This window comes from Corythoichthys intestinalis, chromosome 11 (genome assembly GCF_030265065.1).
Source record: "Corythoichthys intestinalis isolate RoL2023-P3 chromosome 11, ASM3026506v1, whole genome shotgun sequence".
Classification (NCBI taxonomy): Eukaryota; Metazoa; Chordata; class Actinopteri; order Syngnathiformes; family Syngnathidae; genus Corythoichthys; species Corythoichthys intestinalis.
Genome location: NC_080405.1, coordinates 23,415,702 through 23,441,282, shown reverse-complemented (window position 1 = coordinate 23,441,282; position 25,581 = coordinate 23,415,702). Strand labels below are relative to the sequence as shown.

Sequence of the window (25,581 nt, the reverse complement as noted above, 5' to 3'; positions counted from 1 at the left end):
CCACTTTTTTTGTGTGCAATAATATCGCATATCGCAAAAAATTATGAAATAATTTATCGCCCACTAAAATTTGTTATCGCGACAGGCCTAATTGGGACTCCATGGATCTAGATAGCAAGGTTAGCCAGTCTCTTATCTCCTCAAGTTCATGTCTTCGCTTCCACCCTGTACCTGTCACACCCGACAGGTGCCAGGGGAAGATGGCAATAAACCAACCAGCCTTCCCTGGAATTCTCTCGGGGCAAAGCCAAAGCACTACAACTCTGGAACTACACGGTATTATCCTTCTATGGAGGAAGCCATGTTTGCGACACCAATATGATGTGCACCGGGTCCAGGCTGTGACAACATTACAAAGACTGTTCTGTCCCAGCAAAAGCCGGGGCCTTATGGAGTACAGTATGTATGCTCAACAATCCCAGTGGTGATAAACAACAAAAAAAGGGCTAGACTGGTGAGAAATAAAAAACGTTCAATCAACTCTGCCAACCTGTTAAGCATAGCATGCCATTCCCAAAACTCACCAGTGAATCCAGTCTGGCATCTCCAATTGGCTCTGCTAAATATTAGATCTTTAGCTGGCAAATCTTTCTTAATGAATGATTTTATCAGCAAACATAACCTTGACATGTTGTTCCTAACAGAAACTTGGTTAGATCAAGATAAGAGTTCGACAGTTCTGATTGAGGCAACCCCCACAAACTTCAATTTCTTTAGTGCGCCAAGAACCCATAAGAAAGGAGGTGGGGTTGCCAGTTTGATCAGGGACAGTTTTCAATGCACGAATATTTCATGTGGTCAGTTTGATTCCTTTGAGTATATTGTCATTCAGCTAAAAAGCCCTTGCAGAGCTGCCTTGGTAACAATTTACAGACCACCGAAGTATAACACAATGTTTTTTGATGAGTTTACCAAAATACTGTCTTCCGTCTGCATGGACTTTGATTGTGTTGTTTTAGTGGGTGACTTTAACATTCATGTTGATAATCCTGAAGAAGGATGTGCTAGAGAGCTTTTAAATATTTTGGATACATTTGGTTTATCTCAGCATGTCACAGTTCCAACACATAACAGAGGGCACATACTGGACTTAATAATATCCAAAGGTCTTAACATCTCTGAGGTCACAGTGAATGATGTTGCTCTGTCTGATCACTACTGCATTATGTTTAAAATGACCACCCCTGTCCATCCTCTGAAAAGGGAAACAGAGGTGATTAGGAAGCGTTACATAAGTGATAACACATGTGCGTTATTCACACAGGCCTATGCCTCATCATTAACCCCTACAATAGCTCCAGTGGAAGAACTTGTAAATAGTTTCAGTTCCAGTGTGATGACTGTAATGGACACTATTGCCCCGATTAAGACAAAAACTTTGTCAAGAAAGAAGAGGTCACCCTGGAGAAATGCCATACTAGCTATAAAACAAAAGCAACTTTGTAGACGAGCAGAACGCAGATGGCGAAAAAACAAACTCCTAGTTTTTTGTGATATCTACAAAGAGAGTCTTCGCAAATACAACCAGGAACTGAAAAATGCTAGACAATCATATTTTTCAGAGATCATTAGTAGAAACACCAACAATACTCGCACACTATTTTCTGTTGTTGACAAACTGACAAACCCACAAGCATCAATAACTCAGGAATTGGCATCTGAGGTGTCCTGTAATAATTTCGCAGCATTCTTTACACACAAAGTACTAAAGATTAGACAGACTGTGTGCAACTCCGGATTAACAAATGTTACACTAAATGCCTCCCAAAATGTCCCCCACGTCAATCTTAGACAGTTTAGCCTCTTGGACTATTCCACTATAACAGAAATTGTGTCGAAATTAAAGCCCACAACATGCTGCCTTGACATCCTTCCTTCAAACTTTTTCAAAACTGTTTTTCATTGCATAGCCCCAGACATACTTCAGATTATAAATACTTCCCTCCAAACAGGAGAGTTTCCTCAGACTTTAAAAACTGCAGTAATAAAACCTCTCCTAAAAAAACCTAATCTGGATGCCTCAAACATTAGTAATTACAGGCCAATATCAAATCTGATATTCCTGGGGAAAATTATCGAAAGGGTTGTGTTTGAACAGATCCAGACTTTTATGATGCAAAACAATCTTTTTAACTCATTTCAGTCTGGATTTCGGCCACAACACAGCACCGAGACCGTGCTTATCAAAGTCCTAAATGACATTCGTCGGAATACCGATGCAGGCAAATCATCTGTTCTGCTACTATTGGATCTCAGCGCCACATTTGACACGGTTGATCACAACATACTACTCAGCAGATTGGAACAGTGGGTAGGGCTTACTGACACTATTCTTCAGTGGTTCACATCCTATTTACATGATAGGGATTTCTATGTGTCAATTGGAAACTATCAGTCAGAACGAACCAAATTCACGTGTGGAGTCCCTCAAGGGTCAATTTTTGGACCACTCTTATTTAACATCTATAATCTTCCGTTAGCTCAGATAATGGAACAGTATGACATCTCCTATCACGCCTATGCAGATGACACACAACTGTACATTTCTGTGTCCCCACATGATTATAGTCCCTTAGTCTCCCTGAGTAAATGCATTCATCAAATCAATGAATGGATGTGCCAGAATTTTCTCCAGTTAAATGTGGAGAAGACAGAGGTGATCCTTTTTGGGCCAAAAAAGGAAAGGTCAAAGATAAACAGCCAACTTAGCACAATGTCACTTACAGCTACAAATCAAGTCAGAAACCTTGGCGTAATTATTGACTCAGACCTAAAATTTGATAGCCATCTAAAGTCCGTCACTAAATCCGCTTATTACCACCTAAAAAATATAACCAGAATTAAGGGGCTTCTGACTCAACAAGACATGGAAAAACTTATGCATGCATTCATTTTCAGCAGACTGGACTACTGCAACGGTATATTTACAGGTCTTGATAAAAAATCAGTCAGGAAGCTGCAGCTAGTACAGAATGCTCCAGCCAGAGTCCTCACAAATACAAGGAAGCTGGACCACATTACACCGGTTTTGAAATCGCTACACTGGCTTCCAGTGAGTCAAAGGATAGATTATAAAATACTACTGCTCGTCTACAAAACACTTAATGGCCTTGGACCAAAATACATGCTTGACTTGTTAGATTCCTATGAGACATCTAGACCCCTAAGGTCGTCTGGAACCGGTCTTCTGCATGTTCCAAGAACAAGAACCAAGCAGGGTGAGGCAGCATTTAGTTATTATGCTCCTCACCTCTGGAACAAGTTACCCGAACGTCTGAAGTATGCTCAAACTGTTAGCTCCTTTAAATCAGGGCTAAAAACGCTTTTGTTTAGCACTGCATATCCATAACTGTCTATATATTTCAATCTACCTGCCTTCTATTCCTCTTGTGCTTATCTCCATTGCTGATTTCAATGATTATTATTAGTAGTAGTTTTTGCTTTATTTTTATTTTTGTTTTATTTTTATTTATTTATTTTTATTCTGTGATTCAATGCGATCTTTTGTCTTGGTTTTTACGTTGTATTGATTTAAATGTGATTTTTATGGTCTTCATGTGATGTAAAGCACTTTGTATTGCCTTGTGTTGAATTGTGCTATATAAATAAATTTGCCTTGCCTTGCCTTGCCTTGTTGTTAGCTACCAGATTTGTCTTCTAAAAATATGATTTGGGAGATACAAAGACTCTGGCGGACAGCAAAAAATTAAGACATTTATTGAAGTGTTGTTTTCCTCAACGATGATGATAACGAAACAATTTCTTCGCCGAGCAATTTTTTCATGACGATGACGAGGTAAAAACGTGTCTTCGACAGACTAAAGCATAACGAGAGGAATGCCAGTTTTAGAAAATAGATAAGTTTTAGAGATAAAAAAATCCCTCATAGTTTCCGTCATAAGTTCACAATGTGTGACATTTTCTTATCGTACGTGTAGTTAGCGCGCATCGTAGCAGTGTTTGGTCGGTATCCTCTCCAGACTTGCCTTTTGAGAAACATGTCAGGTGATGAATGGTAAGTTTTGTTTTCTTATCTTGGCTAGATATGCTATTTTGCTCTATTCTTTAAAGGTCTGTGCTGAGTGATCATCACACACTGAATGTAACTTGTTAGCATAGCGTTCGCGTTAGCATTAGGTGTGTATTATCATCACGAAGATGTGCTTGTAGACTCTACAATAACAGTATGTGCTCGTCTGTCAATGATCATTCGAAATTTTTGGAAACTTTTTATTTATTTAGTCATGGACTAAAACTTTTGAAGTGTACAGATGAAAATATTTTATGTAATTGTCGACTAAAACTAGATAGAGATGAACACATTTTGAAAGGACTAAAATATGACCAATAAAAATGGAAAATACTAAGTAAATGTATAAAGATGAAAATTAAAAGGGCTGCCAAAAACAACACTTATGTATTGTATTTGAAATTAATTTGCCAAATACATACTGGTCAAGTTGTACGTTTCGGCGTAATTTGTACAAGTGAGCACTGATTTTTAAATGTGTACGCCGTATGTTCAAAATCTGTACGTTTTGCGTGCATTATGTTATTTTTTTCTCCGTTCGGATTTTGTCGCCATTTTGGCAACAAGACAATGTGCTTTACGATGCGTTACTTCGTTGGTTGAATTACGCGAGAAAAGTCAGAGACACAGAGAGAAGAGTGTTTGTTTCGACGCTGTAGCAAACGCGATGCTAGGCGGCCCCAATATTTCCTGACTGTAGCCGACAGCCTACAATCTAAGCCTAGATATCACACGCTTATAGAACTACATGCGAAATGACAGACAGCGGCGTTAATAAACAGCCGCCATTTTGAAGCAGTAGACTTCCCAGAAAGGCTCTGTTGTAGTGAACCTTCCTAGCTAACTTAAGTAACTTTTTATCTAAAATACTCCTAAATCGGCAAAATCTTGACTTGAATCTATCATTAAATGATGAAACAGTTTTAAAACTTTACCATGTTGAAAGTAGACAGAAGGGAACTAATGCAAAAACGGTAGCAATTTTAACAACTTTACCAGTTGATTCACAATATTAAACGATTTCCAAACATAGCAAAGGTTACTATGTTTTTTTTGAAAGCTAACACCAGTTACTTTGCCATGTAACTAATTACTCTTACCTTCAGGTAACTGAGGTACTAACTCAATTACTTTTTGGGAGAAGTAATTTGTAACTAATTAATTACTTTTTAAAAGTAAGATTAACAACACTGGTCATAAAGATGAAGTCTGCAGAATAAAAAGTGATGAAAGCGGAGATTTCATTCTGCCAATTTGTTGCTGAACACAATAAGCCCACAACTATTGCTGATCACTTCTCAGAATTAGCAAAAGAAATGTTCCTTGATGCAAAGATGGCAACGGTAAGTTAATTTTATCAATTGATGTTTTTAATTTAAATTGGACACATTAACTACCTTCAAGTCAAACTGAATTGCGAGCTGAAGTGCCATGAAGTGCAGCCATCAAGACATGTATAACATTGCCAAAAGTGCTACATACAATTATAACAAAAGTCACTGTTAAAATTTAGTAATCATGATGTAGCTGAATATATTGATTGTTCTTTGATTGTACCAGGTTATATGTTACATTATTACCAATAAATGCATTTTTTTTTTAATAGAGTTTTATTTTTGTTTCAAATTGCACGCTATATGCAACATTTTAAGATTAGTCACCAATTTGTAAGGCCATACGTCACTATTTGTAAGATTGCCAACCGCCTCGGGTTGACAGGTATGCAAATATTAATGTACATGTATTTATTCTGCTGCAAGGATACATTGGAGGGAAGAGTTCCGGATGTCGTCCCCAGGCATGGTGGTTGTATTGAGGCGCACGGCGCTGGGGAATTGGCTCATCAGCTGGTTTTGAAAATCTTCTCTGCGCTCATACTCTTTACCTCGGTGGATGAACACCTTGTTCTGTTGGATAGTAAACTGCTGTGAGAATTTTTATACTTGCAATTACTCAGCCTTTTTTTGTTTTGTTTCACCATTTTGAATTGTGTCTTTAGCTTTCTAGATTGTAACCCGCTCACATAAAAGCTCAAATTGAATTTTTAATATTCCTTGGTGCAGCAGGTCAACTAATCCTTTAGAAATTGGAACCATAAAAAGGTAAATACTCTGAGGTACCATTTTCTACTTTCTAAACCTCTTCTGTTAGTAAATCAAGTTTTTATTTTTTTTTAAATAGTCCAGTCAGTGTAGCAGATCGACCTGGTGCATTAACTTGACAGTTGCTTTTACTATACAGATGAGGTTTTCCTAGTGTTTCTACACAACATGAATACATACCCTGAGGAATGGAGGGTAGCCTTGCCCATAATAACCCACTGCAAAGTAGTCAGGTTTGGGCCTCAGAATCTTCATGATATTCTCATAGAACTTTGCTTGTTTCTCCTGCAGAATAAGAAAGATGAATGCTCCATTATTTGTGTCCATGCTCAGAGGTTACAAGCGCAGCCCCCCCTCCACTTTTATCAGCTCACAAACCTGCACTCAGCAGAATGCAGGGAACGGAAAGGTGAAAATAAAATGGAAATCTCCCAAGGTCACATCTTCAAACAAATAAGCTCTACTTTAGCTGAGAGAACAAGTACCGGAGTCACGTAAGGCAACTAGAGATTTTTCCAATGGTGCAAAAATAAATAAATAAATAAATAAAATAAAATAAAAAATACTCCAAACAATGGAGGACGGCTCAAAACTGTACTAGAAAATGATGGCACACATTACCAGTCTTTTGCTGAGTAGTTCGTAGTCAAAGATCTCGTTCTCGTACTGATCAGCAAGTTCCTTGCACAGACTAATGGCCTCTTCCCACATCTTAACACACACGCACACAAAGATGGAGACAGCCACGCACAAGAAAAGAAAAAATACAACAGTGTCCTTCACGACACCATCTGCTGACAAACAGACAGCAGCTGGCTTTCAGATTATTCATTTTATGGAAATCTCAGTGAAGAGTGAAGGGAGTCAATCACTGCTTGAGAGAACATGAAAGACTCTGGAAATTGTAAAGTGTCACTAACACATGAAAAAGTGGCTATAAAACATCTCATCAATATATCACTGCCAGCATAATGTTGCTAATGATTTGGGAGAAAAGAAGAACATTTAGAAGAAACTAGTTATTGGAGACGTGAAATGAGACAACCACAAACCTTCCCCATGTCAAAATAGTCGATGATGGTGTCGGAGAGTGTTTCTTTGAGTTGCCGCTGGGTTTGGGAGCCTGGGAACTCAAAGTGGCTACACAAGTCATCTGACCACTAGAGGAGAAAAGACAGGAAAGCTCCTCAGGTATGAAGAAGATGACAAATTTTTAATGTATAGATGGTGTCGGAGAGTGTTTTTTTGAGCTGCTTCTGCGTTTGGGAGCCTAGGAACTCAAAGTAGCTCCACAAGTCATCAGACCACTAGAGGGGACAAGACAGGAATGCTCATCATGTATTAAGAAGATGACATGTTTTTAATGTCAATTTTTTACTTTTTTGGGTTTAATTCATTCGCTGCCTCAATGGAGATCGACGTTTAATCCATTTGAACTGGCAGGGTTGCCAATACTGACGTCAATGGCAGAATGAGTAAGTAAGGTACAAAAATAAAAATGTTTGTTTGTTCCAAGGACCACATGGTGAAAAATCAAAACATGTAAGGGCCGCATTGTATTCAACTTTTATATCTTTTAATGGACCCAGATTGAACAATAAATCAAAAACCAAAGCAGCAGGTGATGAAGCTAAAAGTCAAATATTTCTCAGGATTTTTGTGAGTTGATCAGCCTACTAAAATATTAGCAAAAGCTTAATCACATCTCAACCTTCACAACCTAAACAGCAGCAATCGGTACTGCACTATCTTGAATTCAGCACTGCAATGTTTTCATACTTGCAATATTTACAAAAATATGTGTGCCAGTCGTTTCTTGCCTGATTTATTCACTACAAAAACACACGCTATTAACAATTCATCAATGACAAGCAACACATTGTGGCCATAGGGAGGAATCTCGGCTGAATAGCAACCCAGCGTTTCTCGCACCATTTAAGTTTGTTTCTATATGATGCCAGCTTGCACAATGGGGAACTGGCGACACGTGCCGGACGTTTTTTCAAGGGAAGCTTAAAATGCCTAATTGAAATTACGCACTTACAGTTCATGATGATGATGATGATTATTATTTTTAATAAGGCTTTAAAATTATGTTTACAGCAGAGGTGAGGTTCAAATAGACCTCAAACCATAGATTGGAAACCTCTGCATTTAGAAATGCATTGTTACTGACAACACGTAGAAATGGCATGCAAAAGAGATAAGAACTCATGCATTTGATTACATTTTTATATTCATGAGCCTGGAAATTTGCTCAAAAGGAAGAAATTGCATACTTGCAGTTTTTCAATTAGGGCTTTGGAACAAGTCATGACTGAGGTTGAAAAACAAGAAAATTGGGAATGGTCATTGGGAATGTGTTCGTTTGCCACCTGACTATCCAATGCACTCTCTACCATGCCTGCATGGAAATGACGTGCTTTTCTTTGTTTTGCCAAGTCACATTTATTTATATAGCCTTTAAAAGTGCCTGTGACACGAAAAATCATGTTTATTTCATAATACACGCGGTATTTTATGCTCCTGAATGATATGGACCGCTTGGATGTGTGGATTCATCTGATTTTGCGGATTAATACATTTACTTTTCGCAACACGCCAGCCAAACGGCTGCAGAAAAATCTTGCTCTATGAGGGAGAGACGTGTTTTGGAGTTTCAAAAGGTTCCCATCCACCGGTGGATATTGGCCAAAACATGCCCTACTACTGTGGGACTTACGAGGAAATGAGTAAATATCGTGTTTTGTATTATGTCAAATAATGAGATCATTTTAATACGGAGGTGGCTTGCATTTTGTGGCTGACATGCTCCTTGTCCCATTGACCGACAACCGGCGGCTTGTCGCCCCCCCCCGCCGGGCGAGCATTATACTCTGCTTTTGCACTTTTGGTGTGCCTGGTGTTCTGTCAAATTTTCCACCCGATCAGAAATTGCAACTTTGTGTTAAAAATAGCCGCGAATACAGCGATTACAAAGTAAACACTACAAACTTTCTTTAAATAAAGGACTACTTACGTTTGATTATTGATAGGCATGTAAAAAGCTCTCCTCATGCACATTAGCTGCACATTAGCTGCACAACAACTGCAGCCGCCCTCCTCCGGGGAACGAGCTATAAATTGCTCTCCGCCGGGCGGTTTGCCGATCGGCGAAGACAATCGACAACCCAGTTGTCGTGTCAAATGATCCGGGATAGTTATGTGTGATTTTCCGCTTCGAAGACTTTGAAACATCACTTGGTTCGAGTTAGCATGTCAGCTAGCTGTCACGCCTCTTGGTTTGTTTACGTTCTCCGAAGCCGGGGAAGGGAAATGACATAAGCCCGATTTAGGTGTCATAAAATATCGTTCGGGAGGTGCGACAGTAAAGGTGAAGTCGACAGTTTTGACCATTATGGAGTCATTTTGCCATGTCGTCCTGAATAAGTGCATTTTTATCATTTCATATTCCATTTAGCACAAGACTGTCATTTGTCATGACCATGTCATTTATTTAGCAATTGGGGAAAAATACTTGGATAAAAAGAATATTCTGTAAAAATATTAGAGTAAAGAGACTGAAGCAACGACATTTTGCGGCTCTCTTCATCGCGTTTTCCTCATTCTGAATAATTCCCCCTCAACGGGCTGACTTGTCCTTCTCAAGCCATTTTTTTAGCTATTGGGGAAAAATACTTGGATAAAAAGAATGTCCTGTAAAAATATTGGAGTAGAGAGATTGAAGCAATGACATTTTGCAGCTCTCTTTGTCACGTTTTCCTCGTTGTGAAAAATTCCCCCTCAATGGCCGCATACTAAATCAGATGAAATCGTGACTCCACTGACGTCATCCACCTGTTGGGGACGCTGGAGCCCTATAATGGTAGGCGTGGCTAACCGGCATATTTAAAAGACTAATTTCTCATCATCTGCGCTTTGCTAAAATGTTGTATATAGTCGGATCGTCTCAAAATATGATTCTAATTCACATAATAATCCTATTTAAGACCTTTTTTCTCCTGTCGTACGCACTTTAATCACAAATGACGTGTTTGTTGAATGTATGCATATTGCATATACAATAATTCTAAAGTGAACTGGTACTCCGAAGTAAATCCCTTTGTCCTTCTCACCCAGCTGCCCCTAAGTGTGCCCAAGAGGAGCCACAAGGCCTTGTGTGTCTACAGTATTGTATGTGCACATGAATTCTATCCATTAAGCCTACCATAGCGTTTTATCTTTAGAGGCCCACGTTGTGCTATAAAATAGCCAATGCATTTTATCATTAAGAAGCCAGGTCATCTATGTAACAAGCGTTTATCCTCTCTCATATAACGGTCCACTCAAGGCAGGTTGACATGTGATTATTGAGAGCAGGACCTGCAATAAACATCACTAACTCCATTCCACTTTATGTGCCAATGTATCCTCATTTACCTTGAGCAGGCGCGAGTGCAGCAGCAGTGTGTACGCAGCCTCTGTGTAGTTTTCTCCTTCCAGGTGAAGGTCCCGCAATTTGTAAAGATACCTGAGCGGATGAACATCGTAGAAACATGAACACACACACTCAAGGCAGAGGTCAAGTATAAAGAATATGTGAGTTACGTATCATTCCACTAGATGACACTGTTGGACAAACTGATGAATACATAACAGCTGTCATTCTGCAATTTATGGTGACCATGAGAGCCAATTGCAGAAAACTAAGCATTCGCAGCTGATAACAACTTAGAATGGAAAACAAACTGAATATTAATGTTTTTTAAATGTGAGCGAGAAAGACTACAAACAAGCACAGGGGAGGGGACATGCAAGCTCTACACAGGAAGGCCACATGGTAGACCTCAGAGCTGTGAGGCGGTCCAGGCGGATATGCTAAATTGCGAACAATTACATATTCCATTTCAGTAAACAGGATTTCAGTGACGAAATGTACAAGACTTACAGAGGTAAACATTTTGGAATTCTACAGAAATTTACAAAAATTCTAATAATTGTAATGACTATTTATTGACTTTTGGGTTTATTTTTATTTTGGGGGTGTATGTGGTTTGCCTGGCTCTGCCAGAATATTCTCCCTGTATTTTTCAAACACTGAGAGTATAGTCTGGGAACCAGCCCATTAACGGCCTCTCGAGCAGGTGCAAAATCAATCGACAAATCAGATTCGTTTATTTGCGTGACATGTTCTTAACGAGCAACGTCACTCTTGCGCGTCGAAAGTCATCTCCACAACAACACAGATGGTGAACGGGAGAGCCGAGAAATGTTCCAATCCACGGTAAAATCAGTTTTAAATTACCAAAAACACATCGACACGAGTCATTGACAACAGTCTGTCTCGCGCTAGCCATGTTGAATAAACTCCGCTCTCTTCGTATGTTTACTTCCACGCGCAAGTCCCTCGTCCTTCCCTCGTCATTTTACTAACGTCACGTCTGCCCGTCGCTGATTGGTCCACTCCGCTGTCTGTTTGCTGTGGCTTGCTCCGCCCTGTAAATTGTATCCGCGTGAATGGTGGCCAGACTCAATAGCTGGAACAGCGGTGAGTCTGGTGTACCAGGCAAGTATGTGGTGTCTTGGATACCCAAATGCAGAGGCGGAGTTTGACTTTTGTGTGTGTGTATGTGTTGGGGACATGTTGATGACACAAAATTCAGTGTCAGCAATAAAATTAAGTTACAATATCATACTTGTCAAATTGTACTGTTTTGGCGTAATTTGTGCAAGTAAGCACTGATTTTTAAAGGCCAAATGTGAAGTAAGGTTGGCCAACCATGTTTTTGAATAATATCAATGGCTAAACAATTATAAGCATATTTTCATTATTTTTTTTAACGCAACCCTTCCAGATTCTTTGTTTAACCCATAGAAACGCCCTTGACAACGAAAACGCTTTTCTTCGACAATCTTCAGAAATCTTCGGAATTGACGTCACACCGAGAACTGCGAGGGAAGTCCGCCATACACGCAGTATTGTTGCATTGCTTCTCGGTAAGATGCCACGGCGGTGTGTGGCGATGTATTGTTCTCAAGCTTAAGAAAAGTTGTATGAGTGGCAGAAGGATAGCAGGGCACGTAAATGAACATCTTTTGTTCGCACTAAGCGAATGAATTTCACGCCATCATCGAGTCGTGTTCTCTGCTACAAGGACTTCGAAGATGCCTGCTTCCTCAACCGGTCTGCTTATGATCAAGGATTTGCAAAAAATGAAGTGTGATTTTGGATAGATGACTGATGACTTTGTCAAAGCAGAGCTGCCAACTGTTGTGGAACAGTGCTTAATTTGTAAATCATAAGGTGCCGGAACGCAAAGTACATATGACAGCGCAGGGATGACGGCATGTGGACAGGTCCCGGAACATATTGTAGTAGCCCGAATAGGGAAATAGAAAGGAGAGGAGTGAATGATGGCTTCCTTCACTTTATTGTGGCAAAAGTTAAATAACAAATAAAAAAAATAACAGCAGACTGCTGCAACATGTGACTGCCAACTTCGCTCTCACAGCTCACTCTTCTCTTCACTTCCCGCTACGTCACCACTCTGCTGTCCGATGGCCCCTTCCTGGGCCCACACACAGTTACGGACATTACATTATGCAGAAAATGGTGCTGAAAACAAAACGCAAATGCCCACTTGCCATGTTGTGGGACTTTCCTTTTTTTCTTTCTTTTCTATGTGCTTTTCTGACTCGTTTTGAACCATCTTCCTTCTTTTTGAAAAAGACAGTAAAACATTTTTGGCATGTTGAAATACCGTTTGATCCTGGCTGCTTGCTCCCAAGATGCCGCAAATTTCAAGGTTTTTTTCTTTTTTCTTTTAAATGTCAGGAGTGTGATTTGTTGGTCCAGCTTCTCAGTGCACCATTATTATTTTATTTTATACTGTAATGTCGTAACTGCGTGTAATATTCTGATATAATGTTTTTCGAGGTACCCTGAAGTGCACGCAACGTTAATCTTGTTTTGGTCACGTGACGTGGGAGTGTGATAGAGAGGCACAGGCTCTATCTATCACTCTGCACAGCCTGCCGAGAGCCCCAAGCTGTGTTCATACTGTTAGCTCCATGTGCTAATAAAGAAACAAAGTTGTCAGCACATTGCGTTTCCGATACCTTTGTCAACAAAAAGTTCATAACAAGACAATATGCACAATCCGTTTAAGAGACGCTGGGACTAGAGAGCTGTATGTAGTAGGAGGCGAGGGGGAGATGAGCGAGAAGCAAAACTTTGTGGTCGAATGTGGCAGCAGTCCGCTATTATTTTGTTTCCTTATTGTTGCCACAATAAAGTGGAGAAAGCCATCAACGACTCATCTCCTTCTTTCCCCCCAACGTTTTTATATTATCATTTTACATGCACGAGAGCTGCCGGATCTGCCAAAATGAACATAAAGTCTGATTATTATTTTTTTTAAACAATGTCATCAGATAGACAAAAACATAAAATTATGTGCAAATGCCTGCATCTTCAAATCATGAAAATAATACCAGCCTAAATTTTACCAATCTTGTAATCTCGATTGGCACATTGTTTGCATCCTGATTAGCGTCTGGCTAATACAGGTTAGGTCCAACATGATATTCCAACCTCCTCTTCTTCCTACAACTCTTCAAAAACTTGGATCTCCTCCCTTGCGCTCGATCTATCACTTATATCGCTGTTTGAATCATTGTTTGAAGGGCTTTGTATGGCGGCCGTATGTATGGAGCGCTGCCATCGCTGTTCTCGGTGTGACGTATCACTTCCGGGTTCGTCGCCTTTCAGGCTAGAACTTCAGAAACGCGATTATTTTGTCAAATATACAACATATACATTATTTTTTCATGCTTTATTTGTTGAACAATGTTTAATTACTTTAATTGGGACCCTATTTGGCATGTTATGAAATTACTTCACATTTGGTCTTTAAATGTGTACACCGTACATTCAAAATCTGTACGTTTTTCGTGCATTACGTTTTTTTTTTCCTCCGTTCGGATTTTGTCACCGTTTCGGCAACGAGACAATGCACCGAATAGTCTGTAGTCGTTTGCTTGCGAGAATAGTGCATTGAGCTTAGCGTCTGCTTCTACCTCCATATGGGAGTGGGGAGGAGGTAAGAGTGTTGTGACGCTGTTGCAAATGCGATGGTAGGCTAGGTGGCTCCAATATTTCCTGACTGTGGCCGACAGCCTACAATCTACGTCCACTTCATGCTACGCTAGATATCACATGCGTATACTGTAATCTTAGATGCGAAATAATAGACTCGGCAGCGTTAGTAGCCGCCATCTTAAAGCAGTAGACTTCTCAGAAAGGCTCTGTTGTAGTGAACCTTCCCAGCGAACTTAAGTAACTTTTTATTTAAAATACTCCTAAATCGGCAAAATCTTGACTTAAAACTATCTTTAAATGATGAAATACTTTTAAAACTTTCACATGTCAAAAGCCGACAGAAGGTAACTAATGCAAAAACAGGAGCAATTTTAACAATTTAAACGACTGATTCACAACATTAAATGACTCCCAAACATAGCAAAGGTTACTATATATATTTTTTCTTTTTTTCTTTTTTAATGAAGAAAAAAAAAACAAAAAAACGTAAGAAAACATCAGTTACTTTGCCATGTAACTAATTACTCTTATATTCAGGTAATTGAGTTACTTTTTTGGGAGAAGTAATTTGTAACTGTAATTCATTACTTTTTAAAAGTAAGATTAACAACACTGGTCATAAAGATGCAGTCTGCAGAATGAAAAGCTATGCTGTGACGGAAGCAGAAATTTTATTCTGCCGATTTGTTGCCGAACACAATTTTCCTGCAACTATAGCTAATCACTTCTCAGAATTAGCAAAAGAAATGTTCCCCGACTCAAAGATTGCATCGGTAAGTTGATTTTATCAATTGACCTTTTTAATTTATACTTAGACACGCTAACAAACTACCTTCAAGTCAAACTGAATTGCGAGCTGAAGTGCAGCCATCAAAAGACATGATAGAAATTTCCAAAAGTGCTACATACTATTATAACAAAAGTCACTGTTAAATTTTAGTAACCATGATGTAGCTCAAGATATTGATTGTTCTTTGACTGCACTAGGTCAGCGGTCATGAATTAAAAATCCTCTGGGTCCGAAATTAAAAAATTACAACAATCTCGGGTCCGGAAATATTTTTAATGCTTCTTTTTTCCCCAAAAATATAAACGTATCTTTACGTGGCCATGCTGATAATTACAACATTCAAAAATGTAAATAATATATAAAAGGTGCATAAAACTAAAAAAGTGCTTTAATTGAATCATTAAATAGCAACATAAGAGCATGTTCAAGACTTTTTTTTTTTTTTTAATTGTGGATGCTGACAGGGGGACTTGCTTTATTTTTTGACAGACCTCTTCTTTTTGCTTTCCATGAAGCAAAGTTTCAGCAACTGCACTCATACAATCTTTGACAATCAGTGCGTCATTGAAAGACTTTTTGTTTTGACCCAATATCCACGCTATTCTGAGGGAGCATTCATTTGCGCGCCGCTGTGCATTGAATGAATGAACCATGAGCCTTGAGGTGCGATCATATTGAGCCCTTAATTCCGTTATTTTTTGAGAATGGATGGAAGAGTTCATAGGGAAACTTTGCGAAAAAGCTGCGTGCTTCGTCTCATAGTGCCTTTTCAAATTGCTGCTCTTTACAAGCGCTAGTCTCTGAACAGATGAGCCATAGCGGTCTTGTGCTGCCGCCAGGTAAAATGAACAAAAATGTGTTGGTCCACTCCTCCTTAAACACTCTGTTTTCTGCATCAATCTTGCGTAGTTTTGAGCACGCCATTTGCCGTGCCTTCTTTGCCTCTTTCTCCAACTTCATTCAGCTCATTATTTGGCTGTCACTCCACGGAGTCTTGAAAGCGAGCGTGAGACATGCTGTTCTAAAAATAACTTTCGAATGTTTCACTCCCATTGGCTGGCTCACGCGCGTCACTGCGAAGGTTTTTGTTTGTTGCCCACCTCCGCTCTGCAAACCCGCAGACAAAAATGATTTTTGTTGTTGCAACGTGTATTAGTCGCAACAGCTTGAGATCCGGTCCAGACGGCTTGGGGGTCTGGAACCAGACCGAGGTCCGCGGTTCCGTCACCCCTGCACTAGGTTATATGTGACAATATTACCAATAAATTCATAGTATTTTAAAATTTGAGTTTTATTTTTATGTCATAGTGCACGCTAAATAAAACGTTGCAAGATTAATCACCAATTTGTAAGGGCATATGTCTCTATTTGTAAGATTGCCAACGGCTTCAGGTTGACAGGTATGCAATATACATAAAAATGAACTTTAAGCCCCCAAACTATTTTCAATTTGTCCGTTCTACCCTGGAGACCCCCGTTTACAGACGTCGCGCAACCGCTTTTGTTTCAACAAGCCATAAAAAGAAGTAATTATGTCATTTTTAGCTAAGAATCATTAATTGATGTCTAATATTTAGTTTAATAAAATAAAATTAAAAACTTTTAAAAATGATTCATTCGCATATTTTAAACTTTTAAACAAATTACCTCACAATATTTTAGATGATAATTGATCCAAACAAAGAAAAAAAAAAAAAAAAAAAAAAAAAAGTTTAAAAGGGTAAATATATGAAAAAATAAATCTCGACCACTCCTTGATGTCTGCGATTTCTGCAACGTGACCCTTGTTATATTACAATGTTTTACCTGTAATATCCCCAAAAAATCCGGCTGCGGCCATTCACAGCTGTGTCTTGACACTCTATGATACATGGTACATGGAGTTTTTGGATTGAAAAGAGATAAGTACGCGATAATATCTCGTTAAAATCATGGTGTCTTTAATTATGCTCTCTCATGCTCTCACCTCCAGTTAGGGTTTTGCTGTTTAAAAAAAAAAAAAAATCTAAAAATGCCCTCCTGTCATTTTAAGCTTTCCAATGATGTATCACACATGCATGCAAATATAAATATATATATATATATATATATATATATATATATATATATAATATACATATGAAAAAAACCTAAAAAACCTTCCCTGTCCAGAGACCACACGTTGCCAAATGTCCAGAGGCTGTATTTTCTCAATGCAGCATTGAAGGCTACACAGAAACAAAGTACAGCTTCGGGCTGCTTTTAGATCAAAAGTCTCTCCTGGAGTTTGGATGAACCTGGGATCACTAATTCAGTGTGAGTGCACCTAAATACTGAACAGTCACACCAGGGGTGCTCGCACGGTTTTGGGGTCTGTTTGGGTCGTGAGCTACTTTTCAAACGACCAACTTAAAAATGATTTAACAATGTGTAGCTACTGCAAAATTACACAATATTTAAGGGTTCGACCATACAATGTGAAAGTGTTTTTTTCCGTTGGTTTTCCTGATTTCGGACTCGTTCATATGTGTTTTGCAGTTTCCACTGGTGGACCAGGTTGGATGCACTACATGTGTTGTGACATGTGCAAAAATAAGAATGGATTTACTGTCATGTATGTCAATCGTCAATCAAAGGCCAAATGCCAGGGAGGGTGGGATAGGTTAAAGGGGCTCCGACATTGGTTTTTCCGCTAAAGCTTGAATGGTTTATCAGTATGTCTGTAAAAAAACGACTCCAACAGCAAGGAAGAATAAACGATTTTTTTTTCCAAACAGGGTGGCGATCTACTCACACTATTTTTAATATTTACAGTAGTGGACCAGGATTGACATATTGAGCACCTCTGACTTACACCATCCTACTCATCAACACTCATCTATTGTTTAAATGAATTCATTTGTTTATTGAACTACTATGAATTTTAAAGGATCCACAACTGGACACTGCATTGGTTATGATTATTGTTTTTTTTTAATTCTCATTTTTGGCAAAAAAAAAATGTTTTAGTTGTTATTGCGATTCTAATGATCATCAATTCATTTATAGATGAAGAACTACTCCCTGAGCAGGTTATGCATGGTATAGCCTGTAGTTTGACCTCATATGCGCTTGTCATATTAGATGCAGTTATGCCTAATATTATGGCCTGTGAGGATACATTCGATTTTGAATAAAATCTAAATACCAATCTTCCATTTACTCGAAAGCAGGCCGACAGATGGAGTATAATGATGCAGAAGAGCCACCAGGGAGTGGGGCTCATGTTAAAAAATACACTGATTGGGTCTACAGTATAAAACATCAGCAAAAATGCACAAAGGGACAAAATATATAATCTTCTCTTGTGCTATGATCCACTCTTCCACTTCCCACCCACTAGTCGCTTCTTCCCCGTACCGCTCCCTCTCAGTCAGACCAAGTGCTGATCCAGTGGATTGTGACATTAATTCAGCAGGACACGTATAATCCCTTGTGAGATTATGGAGCCTCACACACTTGTTCACACAGGCCCATGCACACACATCCACTCATCCAACTCAGAATGCAAAGTATCGGTATGTCTGATGCAGCATAAAAAATACCTGATATACATTCCTTCACGATTGATGTCCTTGTAAAAATTCTGCAAATACAAAAAAAATATGGTCAGTGATAATAATCAGCATGGAATTATACACTGTATATTATTCTAAGCAGTATTAGTTGACGCACTGCATTTTGTTTGCGTGTGTTCTTGTTTGTTGATCCAGGTATGTTGCATGATCATTTGTGGCATAACCTTTCGGTTTACTAATGTTCGATGACTTCAAAAGGAAACGGAAGACTAGTGATGCAACAGTTCAGCAATGTAGGAATCCCCAAGTTGGAGTCACCCGACACTTCTTTAGATACACCTGCACTGACGCCACCATGCTTGTCAAATGCTATACTGTTCTTAGGTTGGAAAGCATTACAGAGACTCTTACAACCATTCATCTTTTGGCCAAGTTTAAGCTTTTGGCCATCTCTACTTTGTCAGAGTAGAAGGATTTTGTCCAGAAGACTTTTGGCTTGCCCGTGTACGCAACTGCAAGTTACAGTCGAGAGTGAAGGCGACCGTTTAAAATTACAGACTACCATCTCCAGTTAATCACAATCACTAGTAACTTGTAACATGGGACACAAAACCCACACTGCAGCCACAGAATAAGGAGCAGCAGAAGAAGAATGTCTTCCGGGTCCCAGCAATGCGAACTTGGGGAAAACAGGATGGATATATTTCCCAACTTGTGTTCAATACATTTATAATGGAAGAACAGGTCAAGGCTAGTTTCTCATTTTTTTTAATTACCACAAAACAAAAAAAAAAAAAAAATAATAATAATAATCTGAAAATGGAAATTATCATTTCTGTTTCACTTTTGTTTTTCTGAAATTAAAAAGAAAAACAAATGGACGAAAGGTACAAAGACCCCGATGTACAATCATAGTTATATAAGTACTGTCCGTTTACATTTCGCCATTCGCGAAAGAGCTCACAATTTAAGAGCTTACGGGGAGTTCGTACTTCCTAGATTTAGAACTACGCGTAAGAGCTTTTGTGTGTCTGTGCGGGGGGTTAAATCATGGAACAATCTGAGCTCATCAGTGTAAAAATATTCACATATTTAAGTTGCACTATAAACAATTCATTTGGTCGAAATATATTCAGGGAGTGTCTTAAATGTATATATATGTTTGTGGAAGTCTTCTTACCATATTGGTATGGGTATACGCAATATAAGTGTGTGTGTATATGTATATAATTACACACACACTTATATATATATATATATATATATATAGTATATATACATATACATATTTTTGTTTTGTTGTTCTTTGTTTTCTCTATTGGTGACTGAGGGAATTGGCATTGAGGGTTCTGCCCTCCTGTTACATGTATCGGGGAACGATGTATACTATGTAACAAAAAAAAAAAAAAAAAAAAAAAAAAAAAAAAAAGGTCGCAGGAGAATAGTTTATTTTAAATGATAATTCAGAACTCCAGGTGGGATTTAATAAGTTTTCTTCATCCCACTCCCTTTCCAAGATGAATGTAACTGCCTGAAATGAAATGAATTAAAAAAAAAAAAAAAAAAAAAACATTTAGTCTGTATGCACAGTTTTGACTGCCTCAATAAGAGAAAATTCTACCTTTTCTACCAAATGGATTTGTCGTTGTGAAAATTCACTGATAATGTATTGAAACCATGCTTCAAATAAATCTTTATGAACCAAAATTGTTACCTGTTTTATTGCAACGTTCGCCCATAAAGCTGATATATTTGTATGACATTGACTCTAAATGTCACCTTGTCCAGTATCTTAAGTACTCAATGACAGAACACTTCAGTTTGATTGAACTTAACTGTGACATCTGCTTAATATTAGCTACTGTGGCAGCTATGAGTCCATTACATCTCCTGAGGTATTATATATATATATATATATATATATATATATATATATATTTTTTTTTTTATATCTTTGCAAAAAGAAGCCTTTATAATAGGCCCGGTTCTAATTAGATTCTGCAAGTGTAGCCAGGAACAAGTGAGTGTATACACACACAATCACTGAGCGGAAATATCTACTCTGAGTTTTTCCACTATTTTCTCTACCTTGCAAAGGTCAGACACACACCATCGAAGCAGCATAGTATCAGTGTGCTGGCTTCCCGCTGGGGAATGCACATCTACATGAAGGTCATGTGCTCCATGGTGCGTCATAGCCAAGTGAGTCAACCCCTCATTTAATGATGATGCACCAAAGTGGCGACTGTTAACAAAACCTAACCAGCACTACTGTGATGTCTACTGATGAGATAATAAAGCCCACTGGGCTAACATGAGGATACTTTTTTTAGCTGCGTGTGTGTGGTCACGTTAGTTTGGATCTGCATTTGCATGCAGCAGGGAATGCAATTGTGTATGTACCTTGGAAATTAAGTCAGCCCGCAGGCGGGCTGATAAGAATTCACTAAAAGGGTTGAGCAAATGAATAAAGGGAATAGCTAATAGGTTGCAATATACAGTGCCTTGCAAAATTATTCGGCCCCCTTGAACCTTGCAACCTTTCGCCACATTTCAGGCTTCAAACATAAAGATATAAAAATTTAATTTTTTGTCAAGAATCAACAACAAGTGGGACGCAATCGTGAAGTGGAACAAAATTTATTGGATAATTTAAACTTTTTTAACAAATAAAAAACTGAAAAGTGGGGCGTGCAATATTATTCGGCCCCCTTGCGTTAATACTTTGTAGCGCCACCTTTTGCTCCAATTACAGCTGCAAGTCGCTTGGGGTATTTTTTGTATCAGTTTTGCACATCGAGAGACTGACATTCTTGACCATTCTTCCTTGCAAAACAGCTCGAGCTCAGTGAAGTTGGATGGAGAGTGTTTGTGAACAGCAGTCTTCAGCTCTTTCCACAGATTCTCGATTGGATTCAGGTCTGGACTTTGACTTGGCCATTCTAACACCTGGATACGTTTATTTTTGAACCATTCCACTGTAGATTCGGCTTTCGGGGTGGCGTGGCTCAGTGGTAGAGTAGTTGTCCCCCAACCCAGAGGTTGTGGGTTCGATTCTTTGCCCTGATGAACTCGCCTAAGTATCCTTGAGCAAGATACTGAACCCCATGTTGCTCCTGGTGCTGCGTCACCAGTAGGTGAATAGTGAGATAGTGTAAAGCGCTTTGAGCGCCTTGAAAGGTGGAAAAGCGCTATATAAGTATAACTATATAAGTATAACACCATTTATGTTTTGGATCATTGTCCTGTTGGAAGATAAATCTCGGTCCCAGTCTCAGGTCTTGTGCAGATACCAACAGGTTTTCTTCCAAAATGTTCCTGTATTTGGCTGCATCCATCTTCCCGTCAATTTTAACCATCTTCCCTGTCCCTGCTGAAGAAAAGCAGGCCCAAACCATGATGCTGCCACCACCATGTTTGACAGTGGGGATGGTGTGTTCAGGGTGATGAGCTGTGTTGCTTTTACGCCAAACATATCGTTTTGCATTGTGGCCAAAAAGTTCAATTTTGGTTTCATCTGACCAGAGCACCTTCTTCCACATGTTTGGTGTGTCTCCCAGGTGGCTTGTGGCAAACTTTAAACGAGACTTTTTATGGATATCTTTGAGAAATGGCTTTCTTCTTGCCACTCTTCCATAAAGGCCAGATTTGTGCAGTGTACGACTGATTGTTGTCGTATGGACAGACTCTCCCACCTCACCTGTAGATCTCTGCAGTTTATCCAGAGTGATCATGGGCCTCTTGGCTGCATCTCTGATCAGTTTTCTCCTTGTTTGAGAAGAAAGTTTGGAAGGACGGCCGGGTCTTGGTAGATTTGCAGTGGTCTGATGCTCCTTCCATTTCAATATGATGGCTTGCACAGTGCTCCTTGAGATGTTTAAAGCTTGGGAAATCTTTTTGGATCCAAATCCGGCTTTAAACTTCTCCACAACAGTATCTCGGACCTGCCTGGTGTGTTTCTTGGTTTTCATAATGCTCTCTGCACTTTAAACAGAACCCTGAGACTATCACAGAGCAGGTGCATTTATACGGAGACTTGATTACACACAGGTGGATTCTATTTATCATCATCGGTCATTTAGGACAACTTTGGATCATTCAGAGATCCTCACTGAACCTCTGGAGTGAGTTTGCTGCACTGAAAGTAAAGGGGCCGAATAATATTGCACGCCCCACTTTTCAGTTTTTTATTTGTTAAAAAAGTTTTAATTATCCAATAAATGTTGTTCCACTTCACGATTGTGTACCACTTCTTGACAAAAAAATTAAATTTCATATCTTTATGTCTGAAGCCTGAAATGTGGCGAAAGGTTGCAAGATTCAAGGGGGCCGAATACTTTTGCAAGGCACTGTAATGCTACCTTGTGCAACCAGCATCCATTTCAATGGCAAAATCGGTGAAAAGTATAAATTAAATGATTTTGCTGAAGAGCACAAAAGGAGAGATAAATATAAACATTTCACAAGGCGAGAGGACGGTACCAAATTAAAGACTTCTATATTTAAAGTATACACTATACAGTACACACAAAATAAAAGGAATGTCAAAATGTTCCTTCATTGGGTGAGTTTACATGTGTGCACATACAGTGGTACCTCTACATACGAAGTTAATTCGTTCCAGGACCTTGTTTGTACGTCGAAATGGTCGTACGTCGAGCAGAATTTGCCCATATTACCAGATTCAGAACAATTAAGGAACTATGTTTAAATAATACACTTAACTGGTCCTTGGCATACATCTAAGGGTGTTTGATAAACCTCTTCTTCTGTCAGCTTCACAGGTGGAGTTTGTTGGCGTCCTGCCCTGTGCTGTCCCGTCGCTGGTCCTGACCCCAGGGTTTTTCAGATTGAGCTTGTCTGATCGAGTCTGGTCTTGTGTGGGCCCCATTATGCACGCGGTGGTCTCGCGGGGTGGGTGGGGGTGCCGCCTCGGGGCCGCGGCCCTTCCTTGGCCGGCCTGGGCGGGGCCACAGTCCCCTCCCGGGTCGACCCGGCCGGAGCCGCATGTCCCGGGTTCCGAGGAGGTGCTCCCTGGTGTCATACTGCGCACCCCTTCTGGGCCGGGAGTGGGTTGGGGGATTGCGCCTCCGTCCCCTTGGTCTGTTTCTGGCCCTGTCCGCCTCTCCGGAACGGCTGTCGCTTCGGCGGGGTCACTTGGGGCCCATGGGGCATTGGATGGGGTTTGCTGTCCCTTGCCGGTGGGGTGGACGTCCCCTGGTCTCCGGCGCTTGGCGTAGCGCCTGTGCGGGGTGTGGGGCGGGTTCTCGGGTGGTGGCCCTGGCGTTTCTCCCGCCCTGCGGCCGGTGGTTCTGGTGGACGGGGCCCCGCCTGCGGGAGTCTGCCTCTTTATTCACGCATTCTTCACTCTGCACTGTGAATATCTTTCACCCTGGCACCCACATACTCATTCATTCCTCCGGGGAGAGTTGGGACGGTGCCATACAGTCCCGGCCCGGGTCCCCCCTTATTTTAATGCATCACACACAAAGGTTGTGGGATGGATGGGACCTTTTGGGGGGGGCTCACAGTTACATCCTCACGGCAGGCCCCGCCATTCCTGCACCTTTTTTTTAATGGACCACACACATCATACTCCACGGGAGAGCTCCGGCAAATGGCAGTGGGACAGGCGGCTGGGTAGAAAATCCATGCAGCGGTCCCACTGCCCCAAGCCGAGCTCTCCTATTTTAATGCATACTTTGCACTACCCTCCCCACACAATCCCATCACGGTGCTGGGTAATGGCTGCCAGCCGGGAACCTGGCAGCCACAGTAATAGGGTGGTAGGTGCATCCCACACTTTATCTCTATGGCATGGCTCCCGGAGCGTGGCCTCCCCTCTGCCTGGGCTGCCGGCCGCGGGTGTGGGGGGAGATTGGGGCTCCGATCTCCTGTCGCCCCGTGGTGGCTCCTCTGCGTTCTACTGCCTCCGCCCTCCCCTTTCTTCTGTGCCTGGATATCCGCCCTGTACTGTACCGCGGGTCACTGGCTGAATGCCAGTGTATCGGCTGGATGTCGCCTGCTCCGGTGGGGGACCCTGCCCTTCCTTGGGCTTGGTGGGCCGCTGGGGGTCCTGTGGCATGCTGTGCTGGTTGGGGGGCTGCGACTGGCTTGTAGGCAAACAGGGCTGGGGGTGGGCTTGGGGCTGGTGTTGCGTCCCCTCTTCCCATTCCTGAGGGCCGGTTGATGGAAGCGCGGGTTGCCCGAGGGACCACCCTGGATCCCGGGGGGGGTGACGGTGGCTACTTTGCTGGGCTGCGGGGAGGAGGGATGGGCGGTGCTGAATTTTCCCATAAGCATACATTACAATCCCATTAAGTCGTTCCACATCCCGAAAACCTACACTAAATCCTTAATATATGCTGGTGGTACTAATGCAAATAGCAACTAAACAGAGCAAAACAAATAAATTATGAATAAATATCGGAATAATAATATTATTATTAATATTACTATCATTATAATAATGCCTGTAATAATATAACTAATCGGGTTCTAATGTGGCGGTTGTATTTTGCGTTGTGTACCTGAACGCACCGCGTGGCTGACTTGACAGAGTGAGAGAGGACTTTTTACTTTTTTTTTTCCACTCACTTTTCATGTTCAGCTGCAGCGGACAGTAGGCATGTTGTGTTGCACAAGTTCTGAAATAAATGATTAAAAGCCTAACGAAGCTGGTGATTTTTTGGTGATGTTACCACAATAATAATATTCACCTTAACTCATAAAGACTGGCAAACGGAGGTCAGAAGAGGACCGTCGAGATCGTAGACATTCTACGGCCTTATTGTCGAGCCAGTTCAAGGACGCACACATCACGCTCATCATTTCCATCTTCATTTCAATGGTAACCCTCACCTTTTTTCACCACCTGCACTACCATTAATGGAACCTATGTTGATTACTCTCAAAAGAAAATCCACCGTGCATCCATCTCGCGGGAAAACAAAGAAGTTGCTGCACTGTCATTAATTGTCGTATTTCGAGCATGTCGTCGGACGTAGAAAAAAAAATGGCGAGTCAAATTTTACATCAGGTGT

The 25,581-nt window shown here is 40.5% G+C and overlaps 1 protein-coding gene across 6 annotated transcripts in view; it reads right to left on the bottom strand.

Moving 5' to 3' along the window:
- Positions 1-25,581, bottom strand: part of LOC130924409 (dedicator of cytokinesis protein 2-like) — a 315,198-nt gene that overhangs the window by 15,825 nt on the left and 273,792 nt on the right. For all 6 annotated transcript variants that reach the window (XM_057850956.1, XM_057850960.1, XM_057850959.1 and 3 more), the window contains 6 exons: positions 18,566-18,606; positions 10,552-10,642; positions 7,185-7,292; positions 6,754-6,843; positions 6,313-6,417; positions 5,796-5,937 (listed from right to left, as the gene is read on the bottom strand). In XM_057850956.1, coding sequence (XP_057706939.1) covers positions 5,796-5,937; positions 6,313-6,417; positions 6,754-6,843; positions 7,185-7,292; positions 10,552-10,642; positions 18,566-18,606 — 577 coding nt within the window. The remainder of the gene's footprint in view (positions 1-5,795; positions 5,938-6,312; positions 6,418-6,753; positions 6,844-7,184; positions 7,293-10,551; positions 10,643-18,565; positions 18,607-25,581) is intronic.